This window comes from Ranitomeya imitator, chromosome 1, assembly GCF_032444005.1.
Source record: "Ranitomeya imitator isolate aRanImi1 chromosome 1, aRanImi1.pri, whole genome shotgun sequence".
Lineage (NCBI taxonomy): Eukaryota > Metazoa > Chordata > Amphibia > Anura > Dendrobatidae > Ranitomeya > Ranitomeya imitator.
This window is the reverse complement of record NC_091282.1, coordinates 628666751-628686036: the sequence shown is the minus strand read 5'-3', so window position 1 is coordinate 628686036 and position 19286 is coordinate 628666751. Positions and strand designations below refer to the sequence as shown.

At 45.3% G+C, this 19286-nt stretch overlaps 1 protein-coding gene across 1 annotated transcript in view; it reads right to left on the bottom strand.

The window, feature by feature from the left end:
* LOC138638260 (vomeronasal type-2 receptor 26-like) overlaps positions 1-19286 on the bottom strand; it is a 44553-nt gene that overhangs the window by 1412 nt on the left and 23855 nt on the right. Inside the window, exon 5 of the mRNA XM_069727468.1 lies at positions 6031-6154. Coding sequence (XP_069583569.1) covers positions 6031-6154 — 124 coding nt within the window. The remainder of the gene's footprint in view (positions 1-6030; positions 6155-19286) is intronic.

The window sequence follows — 19286 nt, the reverse complement described above, 5'->3', positions numbered from 1 at the left end:
GAGAGTGCTTGTCTAGGCCTATGCGTGCACAGTTTAACTAACACAGTTTACACTAATGCTGAAGCTGAACCATCGTACTAACAGCCATTATAAGGGCTAATCCTGTGCTTTGCTGTTTGTATCAGATATATGATGCATTTAGTCTTGAGAGGGACAGTTGCAAGAGCAGGGAGAGTGAGAGAATACAGTGTCTTGGCAGGGATTACGGTTTTACCTTCCATTGCTAAATAAATACCTGTTGCTCGTGACCACATTTTTTTTTCTTATGGATGGAAAAATTTACTATGTTGTCATCCATAGAGTGTTATGTGCTTTGTGGTACATTTCAGTGGTTTATAACAATCCAAAAAAGATTTCATTTTTTTTTTCTGGATTCAATTAGTCATCCTTAAAGTATTACTTGCTTTCTAATAAATTTTGGTGATGTATAACGTTCCCAAAAAAGTTCTAAATTTTCCTGAATTCAATTAGTAATCCATAAATTATTATGTGCTTTGTGGTACATTTTGGTGGTTTACAGCATTCCAAAAAAGCATTCAAAATTTTTTCTGGATTCACTTAGTTATCCATAGAGTATTACATGCTTTCTGTTAAATTCCCATTTCCATTTTTTTAAGTGTATCCATATACATGGCCCACCCTGTGCTTTATAACTTGGTTTGTGTGAATTTTCATTGGTTTAAAATAAAAACCAAAATAGTCCTACTACAGGTATATAAAGTTGGTTGTTCAAACATCAACTATTGTCACATATACTCTAGGACCTTCATTGTGTAAAATTTTGTTGGTTCGAAATAAAAAACAAAATTGGCCTGCTACAGGTGTACAAATTTGTTTGTTCAAAAAATGAGTATTGTCATATATGCTGTAGGACATGGTTTGTGTGAAATTTCATTGGTTTGAAATAAAAACAAAAAATTGGCCTGCTACAGGTATGCAAATTTGATCCCTCGGTACTCGGTCCCCAGCCGCCACTATTTCTCCCAATGTGGCATCCCCGCCTTGTACCAGCTTGTCCAGGAATATTACCGCACCCTTACCAATGTGGTTACTGGGACTGTCAACTTAACAACCAACACGTGGACAAGCGCTTGTGGCCAGGGAAGATACATTTCACTGATGGCACAGTGGGTGAACATTGTAAAGGCTGGGGTCAAGTCCCACCCCATGGGGTCACATGCGCTACCGACACAGAGGATTGCTGGCCCTATTTCTAGCAGGGTTTCCTCCACCTCCTTCACCAGTTCCTGCAAGCCTTCCTGCTTCTCATCCTGGCCCTCCTTATCCTTCATCTCCAGTGTCCTATTTCAGAGCAGGATATCCACATCAACCAGAAGCACTGCCTCAGTGAAGTGGTAACAAGCTCCACTGGAACTCTACACTACACATGCTGGCAAGGCTTCGTGAGCAGCAGAAGCCAGTTGTGGAATACCAGCTACAACATGCCTGTTGGTATGCTGGTCAGTGTCCGCACATAACAACTGAAGAGTGGGCATGAATGTCTGACATTTTTTGTGGTTGTCCATGACTTTGAGCGATCCCACTTCTGTGCCTACTTAAACAGTTGCTGCTGACAATTAAACATGAAGCTTTGCATGCGGAGCAGGTGGAGATGGAGGAAGACATAAGACAGGGAGATACTACACAGCCCAACCTTATCTCATCTGCTCAGCATGGATTGGTTAACAATGAGGAGGTGAATACTCTGGAATTCTCTACCACAACACATCAGACTCTCGCCTACCATCGAAACCTTCAAAAAGAACCTGAAGACCCACCTCTTCCGACAAGCCTACAACCTGCAGTAACCACCGATTGACCAAATCGCTGCACGGCCAGCTCTACCCTCACCTACTATATCCTCACGCATCCCTTGTAGATTGTGAGCCCTCGCGGGCAGGGTCCTCTCTCCTCCTGTACCAGTTGTGACTTGTATTGTTCAAGATTATTGTACTTGTTTTATTATGTATACCCCTCCTCACATGTAAAGCGCAATGGAATAAATGGCGCTATAATAAATAATAATAATAATAATAATAATAATAAAGGTACCGTCACATTAAGCGACGCTGCAGCAATATAGACAACGATGCCGATCGCTGCAGCGTCGCTGTTTAGTCATTGTGTCCCCTGGTAACCAGGGTAAACATCGGGTAACTAAGCGCAGGGCCACGCTTAGTAACCCGATGTTTACCCTGGTTACCATTGTAAATGTAAAAAAAAAAAACACTACATACTTACATTCCGGTGTCTGTCGCGTCCCCCGGCATCCGCTTTCCTGCGCTGTGTAAGCGCCGGCCGTAAAGCAGAGCGGTGACGTCACCGCTGCGCTCTGCTTTACGGCCGGCTGGCGCTGACACAGTGCAGGGAAGCTGAACGCCGGGGGACGCGACAGACACCAGAATGTAAGTATGTAGTTTTTTTATTTTTTTTACATTTACAATGGTAACCAGGGTAATTATCGGGTTACTAAGCGCGGCCCTGCGCTTGGTAACCCGATGTTTACCCTGGTTACAAGTGAAGACATCGCTGGATTGGCATCACACACGCCGATTCAGCGATGTCAGCGTGTGATCCAGCGCCAAAATAAAGTTCTGGCCTTCTAGCTCCGACCAGCGATTTCACAGCAGGATCCTGATCACTGCTGCGTGTCAAACACAACGATATCGCTATCCAGGATGCTGCAACGTTACGGATCGCTATCGTTATCGTTCTAAAGTCGCTCAGTGTGAAGGTACCTTAAGGAAGAGGAGGGGGAGGCTAGTACCATATAAGCTTTGTCCCATCTTTCCTATGTAGATGGGCTGAGAAGCGAAATGAGGAAGAGATGGAGGAGGAGATGGAGAGTAGTCATCATGGAGGAGACAGGGAAGTGTTAGCTGTAGGGACTTTGACACATATAGCCAACTTTATGTACCACTGTTTTTTCCATGACCCTCACATTACATTCATTTTGACCAATGCAGAGTACTGGTTGTTCATCCTGCTAGACCCACGCTACACGGAGAACCTTGCATCTCTCCTTCCTGAGCCAGAAAGGTCTACTATACCAGTTGGCCATTTTGGAAAATATGTTGAAAATATTCCCATCAGACAATGCTATTGGCAGGAGTAAAGTTCTTGCCCAACCAAGGACGTGAGGCGAGGGATACTCACACCATGTACAGTAGAAGCAGGTGTACACTGTCAAAGGTCTAGGTTATTTCATGACACCATTCCAGCATCCAGGACCTGATTACTGGGTATTTTTGACAAGGAGGGAAAAGTTTTTAACCCCTTTCTGCCAGCTGACGGGATAGTATGTCAGCTGGCAGACTCCCCCGCTTTGAGGCGGGCTCCAACGGTGAGCCCACCTCAAAGCCATGACATGTCAGCTGTTATCAACAATGTGGCCACAATGGGTGCAAGCTGAATCGCGATCCGCCCGCGCCTATTAACTAGTTAAATGCCGCTGTCAAACTCTGACAGCGGCATTTAACAGCCGGAAGCGCTCGCACCGCTGACCCCGTCACATGATCGGGGGTCAGCGGTGCATTGCCATAACAACCTGAGGTCTCCTTGGTCGATGCTCAAAGCAAAGCTGCATTTCTGACACATAGAGTTGATCTGTGCTTCACCTCTAGGTTGCAGAGGCGATCGTGTAGTGCATGCTTCTAGCCTCCTATCGAGGCTATTGAAGCATGCCAAAACAAAAAAAAGTGTTTAAAAATATAAAAAAATAAATAAAACGTAAAAGTTCAAATCACCCCCCTTTTGCCCCAATCATAATAAAACAATTAAAAAAAAAATCAAACCTACACATATTTGCTATCGCCGCGTTCAGTGTCTCCCAATTTATCAATAAAAAAAGGATTAACCTGATCGCTAAACGGCGGGAAAAAAATCAAAACGTCAAAATTACGTTTTTTTTGTCGCCACAACATTGCATTAAAATGCAATAACGGGCAATCAAAAAAACAAATCTGCACAAAAGTGGTATAATTAAAAACTTCAGCTCGGCACATAAAAAATAAGCCCTCACCCAACCCCAGAACACGAAAAATGGAGACGCTATGCGTATCTGAAAATGGCGCAATTTTTTTTTTTTAGCAAATTGTGGAATTTTTTTCACCACTTAGATAAAAAATAACCTAGACATGTTTGGTGTCTATGAACATGTAATGACCTGGAGAATCATAATGGCAGGTCAGTTTTAGCATTTAGTGAACCTAGCAAAAAAGCCAAACAAAAACAAGTGTGGTATTGCACTTTTTTTTGCAATTTCATCGCACTTGGAATTTTTTTCCTGTTTTCTGTTACACGACATGGTAAAACCAATGATCTCGTTCAAAAGTACAACTTGTCCCGCAAAACATAAGCCCCACATGGCCATATTGATGGAAAAATTAAAAAGTTAGGGCTCTGGAAAGAAGGGGAGTGAAAAATAAAAACGAAAAAAGCTTTGGGGTTAAGGGGTTAAAGATGGTCAGGCAATACCTGACAAACAAATTCAGCGTCCTGCCAAATTTCCCTGTGACCATTAGCTATTGGGTCTCAAAGCTGGAGCCCTGGCATGAGCAATCTCTCTGTGCCTTGGAGGTGTGATGCCCTGCCGATAGCGTGTCGTCTTACCAGGTTTTTAGTACTGCCGGGGGGGGGGGGGTGTCATAACAGACAAGTGCTTTCACCTGTCATCATAAAGTGCTGACAGGCTCACTGGTAAAAATGAGCAAAGCCTGGATTAGCCTAGACATTTCCACACTACCTGATAACAGCAGCACGTAAAGTGCTTTGAATTTTTAATATTTGTATGAAGCCCACCAGTTGTTACCTTCAAGTGGCTATGGATGACGGTTTAACCCTCCTTATCATTTTTTCCTGGCTTTGCACTTAGTGCATAGCCTTTATGGGTCTACGAGTACCACTACATGATAATTTGAACATAATTTATATGAGTCCCTCCTTTATGTCTAATACAGGGTGTATCTGAGTCACTCTTCCATCTTTCCATCTAATTTTTGGAAATTTTGGCTTTCTTTAAAATTAACCTGAAATTTCCAATTTCTTAATTAAAAAAATTAATAAAATTTAGTTTTTCCTAAATTATTATTTTTGAAATCCTTTTTAAATTTTGCTTTATATAAAAGTCATACAGGAAAGAATGTTTCGCATATTTTTTTTCCTGTAAACTCCAATTTCTTGTTGATTTTGAATGTTTTATTGTCAGTATTTTAAAGTGGACTAAAAGTGTGACACCGCTTTTCTGGGAGTCAGAGACGCTCGCAGAGAGTCTTCCCCATGCTGTTTTCCTTCCATTCAACGCTTTTTCATTCATGTTAACATTTTCACTGCCCCCCAAGACCTCCTTGTAGGGTCTGTAGAAAAAATGCTCAGATTTTCCATTGAGTCCCATTATACTCATTACTCAAAATGTGCATCCGAATATTAGGAATTGCTTGGTTTGAGTAACGAGAATCCGAGGATTTTAGTGCTCGATCATCCCAGACCAAAGAGTTCAATAAGCAGAGGGATAAAAATAAAAAAAATATTATATCCATTACTCATCTCACCCTCCTGCTGTCCTGGCACTCCAATGTCATTGCTGGTCCCACTACTGGTCATCTTTCTCCCTTTGGCTCCACTCTTCTTTTTAATCTTCAGTTTTCTGCATCCTTTGATGCCTCTGGTGCTCACTAAGCCTGACACAACATCATGATGTTCTTTGCCCTGCAACTTGAGGCTGTTGATTAAAGATGGAAGAGAAGACTGGAGCAAGGCAAAAAAAATGAGTCAGAGGAGAACCAGTTAGGGAGCCAAGACAAATGAGGGGCAAGGTGAGTAATAGTTTTTTTTTCCGTGTTTGAATCCCTTCTTAGCCTTAAAAAGAATCAGGCAAAATGGTATGCAGTAGGCCGTTATTTTGCAAGATTCAAGTGTAATGAATTGGAAAAAAATCTGCTTTTGGTGAAGTGGATTTTTTTGGGTGAAATCCCAAGTGAATTGGATTCTATCTATCTGTTTGTCAGTAATATAACTGTGTTTAGACGGCACCTGATAAATTTGCTATTTCCCCATCGGAGCATGGTACACAGTCAAAGCAGCAGGGCACCATTCCCATTTGGAGGGATTTTCTTTTTCCATGAGTACATATCTCACTGCACATGGACTGTGGAATCTTAAAAAAAATAAAGTTATAAAATGAATCAACAAAATCAATATAATTTGACAACCTTATAGAAATATAAAATTGTTGGAATGTAAAGCTTCGACATATATATTTTTTCCATATAAAATGAAAAACATCCTGTGTATGTGGAAGCCTGATAACTCATCCCATGGCAGCATGGTAGTGAAACTAAATCTAACATATATTATTATGTTTACTTTATTAATATATACTAATATATTTTAATAATAATACATACTGTATACCTTAATATATGATAGAGTTGAGCAAAATGATTCCCAGAACCCTGGCCATTGGCTTCATTGCTAGTCCAAGGCTGTCAAACTGGAACAGTGTGAACCTCCTTCTACCTGTATCAACTCTGGTTCAACTTATGGTCCTTCACAACATTATGTACAGTATAAGTTACAACACAATGTAATGATGTTGTGGGGCCTGCTAAGCAGAAGCTGCACTAGGGATGACGAAGGTAGTAGGAGACTTTCAATGCTCTAGTCCAGCAGCCATGGACAACTAATGTGGCTGCAAGACCAGGGTCTTCAGATCATTTTAGCTCACCTTTAATATATAGTAAAATAAATCTATGAATTATTGTTAAAGGGGTTGTCTGACTTCTGACAAACAGATGAAGTTGCAGATTGAACTAAAGAACACTAGAGGAAAAATGTAGAAATGCTTGTAACCGGTGGGAATGATTGTCCATTCAATTCATGGTTTGTTAGTAGCTCTTCTCTTTGGTTCCTAAAAGCAATGTCCTCCATTATGTTCATATCCACTAACAGAGATGTATCTATGTTTTCTGCCACCTGGGACAAGAATTCAGTTTGGTGTCACCCCCCACTCCCAAGCACATAAGTGATTTGCGCGCTTGGTCATGTGCCGACTGGCTGGTCCTCCTAATTCTTTTAATGTTCAGTGAAAAACTGAAAGAAGCAGGAATAAAAGCTCATGGTCACGTGACCGTAAGTATGAAAATCGTATGAGTGAAGTGACCATGTGATGACTGCTAGTACCAGCAAGTGGATCTCCCCGTCAGGGCAGCGGGGTGCTCAGTACCGGGTCCTTCGGTTCACAGGGGGATGTCACAATGGCTGACCCGGACCGTAGCCCTGGGACGTCCGTGTAAAAGGGAAAGGTCTTTAAAGGGGAAATGTTCGTGTCAGGGTGACCGACGCTGCTTTAAGGCGGTCGCTGGGGTGATGTTATGGCAGCTAGATGGTATACCTTCCCAAAGGTGAAGTGTATCCCCAGGGCTTCCCGGTGTGTAGATGGTGGATGGTGAGAGGCGCAGTGAAGAACGAGGACACAAGGTTGCAGTCTCTTTACCTTTACTGAAGACTTCAGCATCCACAGTCCAGAGCACCAGATCACAGGGCAGGTAGAGTCCGGCCGGTTTGGAGGCAAGTCCAGAGTCCCCTTGTCCAGGTGGAAGTCAGTAGCCTACCTCTAGCACTGCAGTGTTGTAGTCCCTTACTGCTAAGCTTCTCATAAGGTCCTCACAACTGTTGTAGATGTTATGTCTCTCTCTCTGTCACCCAGATGGATAGGACAAACCCATATGATCGGTGGCTTGAGGCGGTTTATAGGGACTCTATCATGCCCCAGCCTCTAAGGGGTGCCACCTTGCCTCCTGGGTGTAGGGCAACGTTATGATCCGGTGACCTTGGAGCAACATGAAAACTTTCACTGGAGTAGGTGGTCACTATACTGACCGCAAATCCTGATCTTAACACCACAACTAGAAGTAGCCGTGGAGTGTACCTAACCAATCCTAGACACCTCGTCACAGCCGGAGGACTAAATACCTCTAAAGATGGAAATAGGAATACTATCTTGCCTCAGAGCAGAACCCCAAAGGATAGATAGCCTCCCACAAATATTGGCGGTGAGTCGGAGAGGAAAAAACATGCACAGGCAGAAAAACAGGATTTAGCACAAGAGGCCACTCTAGCTAAATAGGACAGGATAGGACAGAGTTCTGTGCGGTCAGTATTAAAACCCTTAAAAAATATCCACAGCAGAATATACAAAAACTTCCTACATCTAACTAAAGACGTAGGAGCGTAAATCTGCAACTCCAGCGAATCCTACATTCAGAGCAGGAATACAATCAAAAACAAGCACACAGCCTGTGTGCCACAGAAAAAGAAACAGACACTTATCTTTGCTTAAATGGCAACCAAGCAGGAGAAGCCAGAAAGAGATCCATCATATCCCAAAAAACATTGACAACTGGCAAGGAGTAGTGAGTCCTGCAAGCCTAAATACCCCAGTCAGAACTGCAATTAGCAAATACAGCTGTCCAAGACTGCAGCTCAGGAACAACTGCATTACCATCTGCTACCACCAGAGGGAGCTCAAAAGCAGAATTCACAACAGGGCGAACAGTTAACGTGAAATTAGCTGTCCTGCCGGTTTCTGGAGCAAGGCATAAAGGGTCATTGCTCCCTCGGTGTTCCGGCCACCAGGATCCTGCGCCTCAGAAGGAGGCAGCCTGTGTCTGGCTGGTCCCCTTCTGGTATCCACTCCTTTGCTACGACTTCTTTCACCCTCTCTGCAATACAGTTCTCCTTCAGTGTCTCTTTCTGTGAGCTGCAGCTCTCAGGGAATGCACAGCTCTGTGTCCTTTTTCCTCGATCTCTGACAGGATCCCACCCCTGCCAGGGACCAACTACCTGAGTGAAGTTCAGCCAGCAACTAACAAACTTTGCCTACAGGTCACCAGTTTTACCAAAGTGTGGGGAGTGACATAATAAATAGGAGCAAGAGCTCCCCCTGGTCGCCTGGAGTGTGAAATGTGTTGCATGTTTGTGATACCTGAATGCAGTTGTCCTTCTTTGCCTCCAAAAGTAACATCACTCTCCCCTAGAGGAAAATGACATCACTGCAACGACCAGGACCCTGGGATGCTGCACTCCCCCCGTTAATCCAGTACTCCCAGACTGGGAAAAGAAAACAACAATACATTAGCAAAAAGACATACAAATTTTTGAAATGCAATGAAACAAGTTAATATAACTGATGTTTCCCTTTATGGGAGGTAAGGACTCTTGAACGTTGCATAACAAAACATATTTACATTGTGCGCGCACTATCCAGGTATAAAACAATATAACTATAAACTAGCTATGAAACACAAGTACCCTCTATGAGTATACTATCTCCTAAGTGCTAATCAAGCATTTTTCTTTATTAAAGTACAAATCACCATCTGATTATTTCAACTCTTCTTCAAGTGCAGGACAGTCTTTCAACCCCCACGGGCTCACTGCATTTTTGTTCAATTTATTCGCTCTGTATTCCATTCAAAAGTGCATCAAAATATCAATACTCATTGTCGGCTATGTAAAACATTATTTTAACTAGATTCAAACATTAGCTTTCACTACTACCTACTATATTAACCCTTTAATATACTCTGTCAAGTACAACTATTAAACTTTCCCTTTAAGGGAGTAAACAGTATTCAAGTCTCTTTTCTGAGGTAGTGCAAAGTGTCAATCACATCAATATTCAAGTCAAGTTAGCAACAAAAGTGACGTGAAGCGAGGGACCCGTTACGAACCCCCAACGTTGGCCTTGGGCAAGCTACAAGGCGTGTATCCTGACCAGGAATTCTGCCATACCTGGTTTTTCTTCAGGTCTCTGTAAGACAAAACACTTTCTAACAACATTAGAAACAGTCTCTGTAACGCTTCCGTTGTAAAACCAGTAGGAAGCACCTTTAAGAAGGTGCAAACTATTTACAAATAAAGTTTGTGAATCATTCACCATCCATGATTCAATTGTTCTTTAAAGCAAGGCAACTTGTGAAAAATGGGTGCAGAACTTGGAATCCTCCTATAACTGAGGACCCCTGTAAAACATAACCCAAGTCGGGTTCAATAAACTTCAACAGCAGCAGAAAGAGTTAACAGTTAACTATATACAGTCAGTTCAAGATTTCTTAATTATTGAAACAGTCCTGGAGGTAGCACTGGCGGAGGAGGTCCCCTCGGGTTTGAACGCCTACCCGGCATTATGTACAGTGTATCTGCAATCTGGATAGGAGTCTGCGTACTCACAGTTCTCTGTTCCACTAGGGTGCCGGCACATCTGGAGCACAGAACAATGGGTGCTCTGTCATGGGCGGCGGTGTCTCCCACCTGGCCAGATGGGGGCAATGTTGGGCAATGTGGAGCCTCCGGTGGCAACGGCTCCGAGTCTCTAGATGGCGATCTTCCCTCATTCAGTTCACTCTTATGCACATGGAGAGCGTACCATCCCTTGTCTCACCAGTGTCTGGTGTAGGTGACGTGGTCACCAGGGTAGAAATCCCTACCAGGATGGCCCTCCATCAAGTGCGCCTCCACATCCCGTCTGTTTACAAAGACCTCGGGGTAAAGGTCCGGTTCATTATGAACCCCCAGCTGGCATCGAGGCAAAACACCACTGCGGTCCCACACCTCCGCGGGCCCTGGTCTTAATGGCCTATCTTCCTGGCCCGGGCCTTGGCCTGCAGGTCTCTTTTGTGCTCGGCCTGGCACTTGAGCTTCTCCCTCCTCTCACTCTGCTCATGCTGCAGGGCCAGCTGCCGGCGGTACTACTGCTGGGTGATAATCTCAATGTTCTCTCCCTCCTGCTGAGCATCCCAGGGAACCCGATCAGATCGGTGGTGGTATGGGTCCACCTGAAGGTCACCCACTCCTCCTGGACGTCCACTGTCTGTCTAGTGGGTTGCAGCGGGGCGTCGGAGGTCCTCAGGGTCTCCCAGGGCCTTTTCCATTCCAGGCGGCTACACACCCGGCCGGGTGGTGGTGGTGGAGGAGTCGACGGGCACCAGCAAGGCGGTGTCCTCAGCTACCGGGGCAGGGTTTGCAGGCTTACCTGCGGCCATGGCATCGCTTGTGCTCGTCTCCTCCACTGCAGGTGGCGGCTCCGTCGGCTGGCTGCGCTGCTGCTCCTGGATGCTGGTAGCCGCGCAGTACCAGGACTTCTGGAGCTGGCGGCACAGCTCCTCGACCTCCGCACCGAGAACCTCCGGGTTCATACATGGCGGCGGGGCCTCTCTGGCTTCTGATTGGCGGACAGCACTGTGGATATTCTCCCCCTCCTCCTGGTGACCTCCGCTTGCCATCTTGCCAACCAGGGTAGTGTCTGCTTCCTCCTCTGGTTCCTGCTCCTCCTCTTCTGGAGGGTGGTTCCTTCTTTCTCCTCCATCCCAGACTAGGAGGTGGATCCCTTTGGTTGATGGGCATATTTTTCTGACACAGTAGTATCTGTGAGGGGCTGGTTCCATTTTCGCGCCGTTCTTCTAGGCTACGCCCACGATGACATGCCCCACTCCTCCTGGATGCTGCATGGCACTATAATGGCGGCGGTTTTGGTGGTAATTTTTGGCGGCAAATCACAGTCCATTAGTCATACAGATTTTTAGCACAAATCATGGTTAGGCACAGTTCTGGCACAGTCTCTAGGCGCACATGACCGGTGTTCAGACTTAAGTAGATTCTGTTCGTGACGCCAAAGTTGGATCACCTCGTCAGGGCAGCGGGGTACTCGGTACCAGGTCCTTCGGTTCACAGGGGGATGTCACAGTGGCTGACCCGGTCCATGGCCCTGGGATGTCCGTGTAAAAGGGAAAGGCCTTTAAAGGGGAAAGGTTCGTGACTAGAGATGAGCGGTGTTCGAGTCGAACTTTTCGCCAATTTCAAATTCGAGCTGTTTTGGGAGGTGTTCGAGTCGTTCGACGAACTCGAACAATTTGCTTAAAATTCGGCTGTTCGAGTTTCTGTTCGATAACTGTTCGTTCACCAAAAGCCTAACTTGATATGCACATTAAAACTGTTTATCATTGTTAATAGACTGGTTCAGTGTATAGTGGGCGCGGGGGGGGGGGGGGGTGTTATGACCTGGTGGTCAAGACAATAATGGACCTGGTGGTTAAGAGCACACGGAATGACCTGATAGTTACTGATAATAAAGGACGAGCTCTGGGACGTGGGAACTCTGCTGACCGCAATCCCTAAACCTATCAACCACACTAGAAATAGCCGTGGATTGCGCCTAACGCTCCCTATGCAACTCGGCACAGCCTAAGAAACTAGCTAGCCCTGAAGATAGGAAAATAAAGCCTACCTTGCCTCAGAGAAATTCCCCAAAGGAAAAGGCAGCCCCCCACATATAATGACTGTGAGTAAAGATGAAAATACAAACACAGAGATGAAATAGATTAAGCAAAGTGAGGCCCGACTTACTGAACAGACCGAGGATAGGAAAGGGTACTTTGCGGTCAGCACAAAAACCTACAAAAGACCACACAGAGGGCGCAAAAAGACCCTCCGCACCGACTCACGGTGCGGAGGCGCTCCCTCTGCGTCCCAGAGCTTCCAGCAAGCAAGACAACAAATTAAATAGCAAGCTGGACAGAAAAATAGCAAACCAAAGAAATACAAGCTGGAACTTAGCTTCTGATGGGAAGACAGGTCACAAGAACGATCCAGGAGTGAACTAGACCAATACTGAAACATTGACAGGTGGCGTGGAGCAAAGATCTAAGTGGAGTTAAATAGAGCAGCAGCTAACGAATTAAACTCGTCACCTGTGAAAGGAAACTCAGAAACACCCACCAGAGGAAGTCCATGCACAGAACCAGCCGAAGTACCATTCATGACCACAGGAGGGAGCCCGACAACAGAATTCACAACAGTACCCCCCCCCCTTGAGGAGGGGTCACCGAACCCTCACCAGAGCCCCCAGGCCGACCAGGATGAGCCAAATGAAAGGCACGAACCAGATCGTCAGCATGAACATCAGAGGAAAAAACCCAGGAATTATCTTCCTGACCATAACCCTTCCACTTGACCAGGTACTGGAGTTTCCGTCTCGAGAATCCAAAATCTTCTCCACCACATACTCCAACTCCCCCTCAACTAACACCGGGGCAGGAGGATCAACGGATGGAACCACAGGCGCCACGTATCTCCGCAATAACGACCTATGGAACACATTATGGATGGCAAAAGAAGCAGGAAGGGCCAAACGAAATGACACAGGATTGATAACCTCAGAAATCTTATACGGACCAATGAAACGAGGCTTAAACTTAGGAGAGGAAACCTTCATAGGAACATAACGAGACGACAACCAAACCAAATCCCCAACACGAAGTCGGGGACCCACACAGCACCGGCGGTTAGCGAAACGTTGAGCCTTCTCCTGGGACAATGTCAAATTGTCCACCACATGAGTCCAAATCTGCTGCAACCTATCCACCACAGTATCTACACCAGGACAGTCTGAAGACTCAACCTGCCCTGAAGAGAAACGAGGATGGAAACCAGAATTGCAGAAAAACGGCGAAACCAAAGTAGCCGAGCTGGCCCGATTATTAAGGGCGAACTCAGCCAACGGCAAAAAGGACACCCAATCATCCTGATCAGCAGAAACAAAGCATCTCAGATATGTTTCCAAAGCTTGATTAGTTCGTTCGGTTTGGCCATTTGTCTGAGGATGGAAAGCCGAGGAAAAAGACAAATCAATGCCCATCCTAGCACAAAAGGATCGCCAAAACCTTGAAACAAACTGGGAACCTCTGTCAGAAACGATGTTCTCCGGAATACCATGTAAACGAACCACATGCTGGAAAAATAATGGCACCAAATCAGAGGAGGAAGGCAATTTAGACAAAGGTACCAAATGGACCATCTTAGAAAAGCGATCACAAACCACCCAAATGACCGACATCTTTTGAGAGATGGGGAGATCCGAAATAAAATCCATAGAAATATGCGTCCAGGGCCTCTTCGGGACCGGCAAGGGCAAAAGCAACCCACTGGCATGAGAACAGCAGGGCTTAGCCCGAGCACAAGTCCCACAGGACTGCACAAAAGAACGCACATCCCGTGACAAAGACGGCCAGCAGAAGGATCTAGCCACCAAATCTCTGGTACCAAAGATTCCAGGATGCCTAGCCAACACAGAACAGTGAATCTCAGAGATAACTCTACTAGTCCATCTATCAGGGACAAACAGTTTCTCTGCTGTGCAACGGTCAGGTCTATCAGCCTGAAATTTTTGCAGCACCCGCCGCAAATCAGGGGAGATGGCAGACAAAATTACCCCCTCTTTGAGAATACCCGCCGGCTCAGGAACACCCGGAGAGTCAGGCACAAAACTGCTTGACAGGGCATCAGCCTTCACATTCTTAGAGCCCGGAAGGTACGAAACCACAAAATCAAAACGGGAGAAAAATAACGACCATCGAGCCTGTCTCGGATTCAACCGTTTGGCAGACTCAAGATAAGTCAAATTCTTGTGATCTGTCAAGACCACCACGCGATGCTTGTCTCCTTCCAGCCAATGACGCCACTCCTCGAATGCCCACTTCATGGCCAACAATTCACGATTACCAACATCATAGTTACGCTCAGCAGGCGAAAACTTTCTAGAAAAGAAAGCACATGGCTTCATCACCGAGCCATTAGAACTTCTTTGCGACAAAACAGCTCCTGCTCCAATCTCAGAAGCATCAACCTCAACCTGAAACGGAAGCGAAACATCTGGCTGGCACAGCACAGGGGCAGAAGAAAAACGACGCTTCAACTCCTGAAAAGCCTCTACAGCTGCAGAAGACCAATTGACCACATCAGCACCCTTCTTGGTCAAATCAGTCAACGGTTTAGCAACAGTAGAATAATTAGCGATGAAGCGCCGATAAAAATTAGCAAAGCCCAGGAACTTCTGCAGGCTCTTCACAGATGTCGGCTGAGTCCAATCGTAAATGGCCTGGACTTTAACAGGGTCCATCTCGATAGTAGAAGGGGAAAAAATGAACCCCAAAAATGAAACCTTCTGAACTCCAAAGAGACACTTTGACCCCTTCACAAACAAGGAATTTGCACGAAGAACCTGGAACACCATTCTGACCTGCTTCACATGAGACTCCCAATCATCCGAAAAGACCAAAATATCATCCAAATACACAATCAGGAATTTATCCAGGTACTCTCGGAAGATGTCATGCATAAAGGACTGAAATACTGATGGAGCATTGGAAAGCCCGAATGGCATAACCAGGTACTCAAAATGGCCCTCAGGCGTATTAAATGCTGTTTTCCATTCATCGCCTTGTTTAATACGCACAAGATTATACGCCCCTCGAAGATCTATCTTGGTGAACCAACTAGCCCCTTTAATACAAGCAAACAAATCAGACAGCAACGGCAAAGGATACTGAAATTTGACTGTGATTTTATTAAGAAGTCGGTAATCAATGCAAGGTCTCAAAGAACCATCCTTCTTGGCCACAAAAAAGAACCCTGCTCCTAACGGTGATGACGACGGGTGAATATGGCCTTTCTCCAAGGATTCCTTTATATAACTCCGCATAGCGGCGTGTTCTGGCACAGATAAATTGAACAATCGGCCCTTAGGAAACTTACTACCAGGAATCAAATTAATTGCACAATCGCAATCCCTATGAGGAGGTAGGGCACTGGCTTTGGGCTCATCAAATATATCCCGATAATCCGACAAAAACTCTGGAACGTCAGAAGGAGTGGAAGACGAAATAGACAAAAATGGAACATCACCATGTACCCCCTGGCAACCCCAGCTGGACACAGACATAGATTTCCAGTCCAATACTGGATTATGAACCTGTAGCCATGGCAACCCCAAAACGACCACATCATGCAGATTATGCAACACCAGAAAGCGGATATCCTCCTGATGTGCAGGAGCCATGCACATGGTCAATTGGGTCCAATACTGAGGCTTATTCTTGGCCAAAGGCGTAGCATCAATTCCTCTCAATGGAAAAGGATACTGCAAGGGCTCCAAGAAAAAACCACAGCGCCTGGCAAACTCCAAGTCCATCAAATTCAGGGCAGCGCCTGAATCCACAAATGCCATAACAGAATAGGACGACAAAGAACAAATCAGAGTAACGGACAATAGAAATTTAGACTGTACCGTACCAATGGTGGCAGACCTAGCGAACCGCTTAGTGCGCTTATGACAATCGGAGATAGCATGAGTGGATTCACCACAGTAAAAACACAGCCCATTCCGACGTCTGTGTTCTTGCCGTTCAGCTCTGGTCAAAGTCCTATCACATTGCATAGGCTCAGGCCCATGCTCAGATAGTACCGCCAAATGGTGCACAGCTTTACGCTCACGCAAGCGTCGACCGATCTGAATGGCCAAAGACATAGACTCATTCAGACCAGCAAGCATAGGAAATCCCACCATGACATCCTTAAGGGCTTCAGAGAGACCCTTTCTGAAGATTTCTGCCAGGGCGCATTCATTCCACTGAGTGAGCACAGACCACTTTCTAAACTTCTGACAATATATCTCCGCTTCATCCTGACCCTGACACAGAGCCAACAAGATTTTCTCTGCCTGATCCACTGAATTAAGTTCGTCATAAAGCAATCCAAGCGCCAGGAAAAACGCATCAACATCACGCAATGCCGGATCTCCTGGCGCAAGGGAAAATGCCCAGTCTTGAGGGTCCCCACGTAACAAAGAAATAATGATTTTTACTTGTTGAACAGGGTCACCTGAGGAGCGAGGTTTCAAGGCAAGAAACAATTTACAATTATTTTTGAAATTCAAGAACTTAGATCTTTCACCAAAAAGCAAATCAGGAATAGGAATCTTAGGCTCTGACATCGGATTCTGAACCACAAAATCTTGAATGTTTTGTATCCTTGTAGTGAGATTATCCATCCAAGAGGACAGACCTTGAATGTCCATGTTTACACCAGTGTCCTGAACCACCCAGAGGTAAAGGGGAAAATTGAGACAAAACACACTGCAAAGAAAAAAAAATGGTCTCAGAACTTCTCTTATCCCTCTATTGAGATGCATTAGTACTTTGGGCCACCTGTACTGTTATGACCTGGTGGTCAAGACAATAATGGACCTGGTGGTTAAGAGCACACGGAATGACCTGATAGTTACTGATAATAAAGGACGAGCTCTAGGACGTGGGAACTCTGCTGACCGCAATCCCTAAACCTATCAACCATACTAGAAATAGCCGTGGATTGCGCCTAACACTCCCTATGCAACTCGGCACAGCCTAAGAAACTAGCTAGCCCTGAAGATAGGAAAATAAAGCCTACCTTGCCTCAGAGAAATTCCCCAAAGGAAAAGGCAGCCCCCCACATATAATGACTGTGAGTAAAGATGAAAATACAAACACAGAGATGAAATAGATTAAGCAAAGTGAGGCCCGACTTACTGAACAGACCGAGGATAGGAAAGGGTACTTTGCGGTCAGCACAAAAACCTACAAAAGACCACGCAGAGGGCGCAAAAAGACCCTCCGCACGACTCACGGTGCGGAGGCGCTCCCTCTGCGTCCCAGAGCTTCCAGCAAGCAAGACAACAAATTAAATATCCAGCTGGACAGAAAAATAGCAAACCAAACAAATACAAGCTGGAACTTAGCTTCTGATGGGAAGACAGGTCACAAGAACGATCTGGGAGTGAACTAGACCAATACTGAAACATTGACAGGTGGCGTGGAGCAAAGATCTAAGTGGAGTTAAATAGAGCAGCAGCTAACGAATTAACCTCGTCACCTGTGAAAGGAAACTCAGAAACACCCACCAGAGGAAGTCCATGGACAGAACCAACCGAAGTACCATTCATGACCACAGGAGGGAGCCCGACAACAGAATTCACAACAGGGGGGGGGGATAGATCTGTGCTGAAATAACGCCGATCTCCATTTCTTTTTCTTTCCCGCATTAACAGTGGGGTGGTGCAGTCTCTCAGCCTATCAGCAGTGCACACACACAGCAATGTGCATGTGATGCACACAAGCAAGGTGTTAAACTAACTATACTGCCTGTGTATCTCAATTTTTACTGCATCTAATCCAGTTAATAGTTTTGTGCCTAGGAGCAGCGTCTGCAAGTCAGCAGAGTAGCCTGCCTGTGAAACTAACTATACCGCCTGTGTATCCAAAATATTTACTGCATCTAATCCAGTTAATAGTTTTGGGCCAAAGAGCAGTGTCTGCACATCAGCAGAGTAGCCCGCCTGTGAAACTAACTACACCGCCTGTGTATCTCTATTTTTACTGCATCTAATCCAGTTAATAGTTTTGAGCCTAGGACCAGTGTCTGCATGTCAGCAGAGTAGCCTGATGAGAAACTAACTATACCACCTGGATATCTCAATTTTTACTGCATCTAATCCAGTTAATATTTTTGGGCCTAGGAGCAGTGTCTGCACGTCAGCAGAGTACCCCGCCTGTGAAACTAACTACACCGCCTGTGTATCTCTATTTTTACTGCATCTAATCCAGTTAATATTTTTGGGCCTAGGAGCAGTGTCTGCACGTCAGCAGAGTAGCCCGCCTGTGAATCTAACTATACCGCCTGTGTATCTCTATTTTTACTGCATTTGATCCAGTTAATATTTTTGGGCCTAGGAGCAGTGTCTGCATGTCAGCAGAGTAGCCCGCCTGTGAAACTAACTATACCGCCTGTGTATCTCTATTTTTACTGCATCTAATCCAGTTAATAGTTTTGGGCCTAGGAGCAGTGTCTGCATGTCAGCAGAGTAGCCCGCCTGTGAAACTAACTATACCGCCTGTGTATCTCTATTTTTACTGCATCTAATCCAGTTAATATTTTTGGGCCTAGGAGCAGTGTCTGCACATCAGCAGAGTAGCCCGCCTGTGAAACTAACTATACCGCCTGTGTATCTCTATTTTTACTGCATCTAATCCAGTTAATATTTTTGGGCCTAGGAGCAGTGTCTGCACATCAGCAGAGTAGCCCGCATGTGAAGCTAACTATACCGCCTGTGTATCTCTATTTATACTGCATCTAATCCAGTTAATAGTTTGGGGCCTAGGAGGAGTGTCTGCACGTCAGCAGAGTAGCCCGCCTGTGAAACTAACTATAGCGCCTGTGTATCTCTATTTTTACTGCATCTAATCCAGTTAATATTTTTGTGCCTAGGAGCTGTGTCTGCACGTCAGCAGAGTAGCCCACCTGTGAAACTACACCGCCTGTGTATCTAAATTTTTACTGTATCTAACCGAGTTAATTCATTTCGTGGACAATCTGATATGATCCCTTTCTTACCACCATCGCTACAAGCATCGACAAAA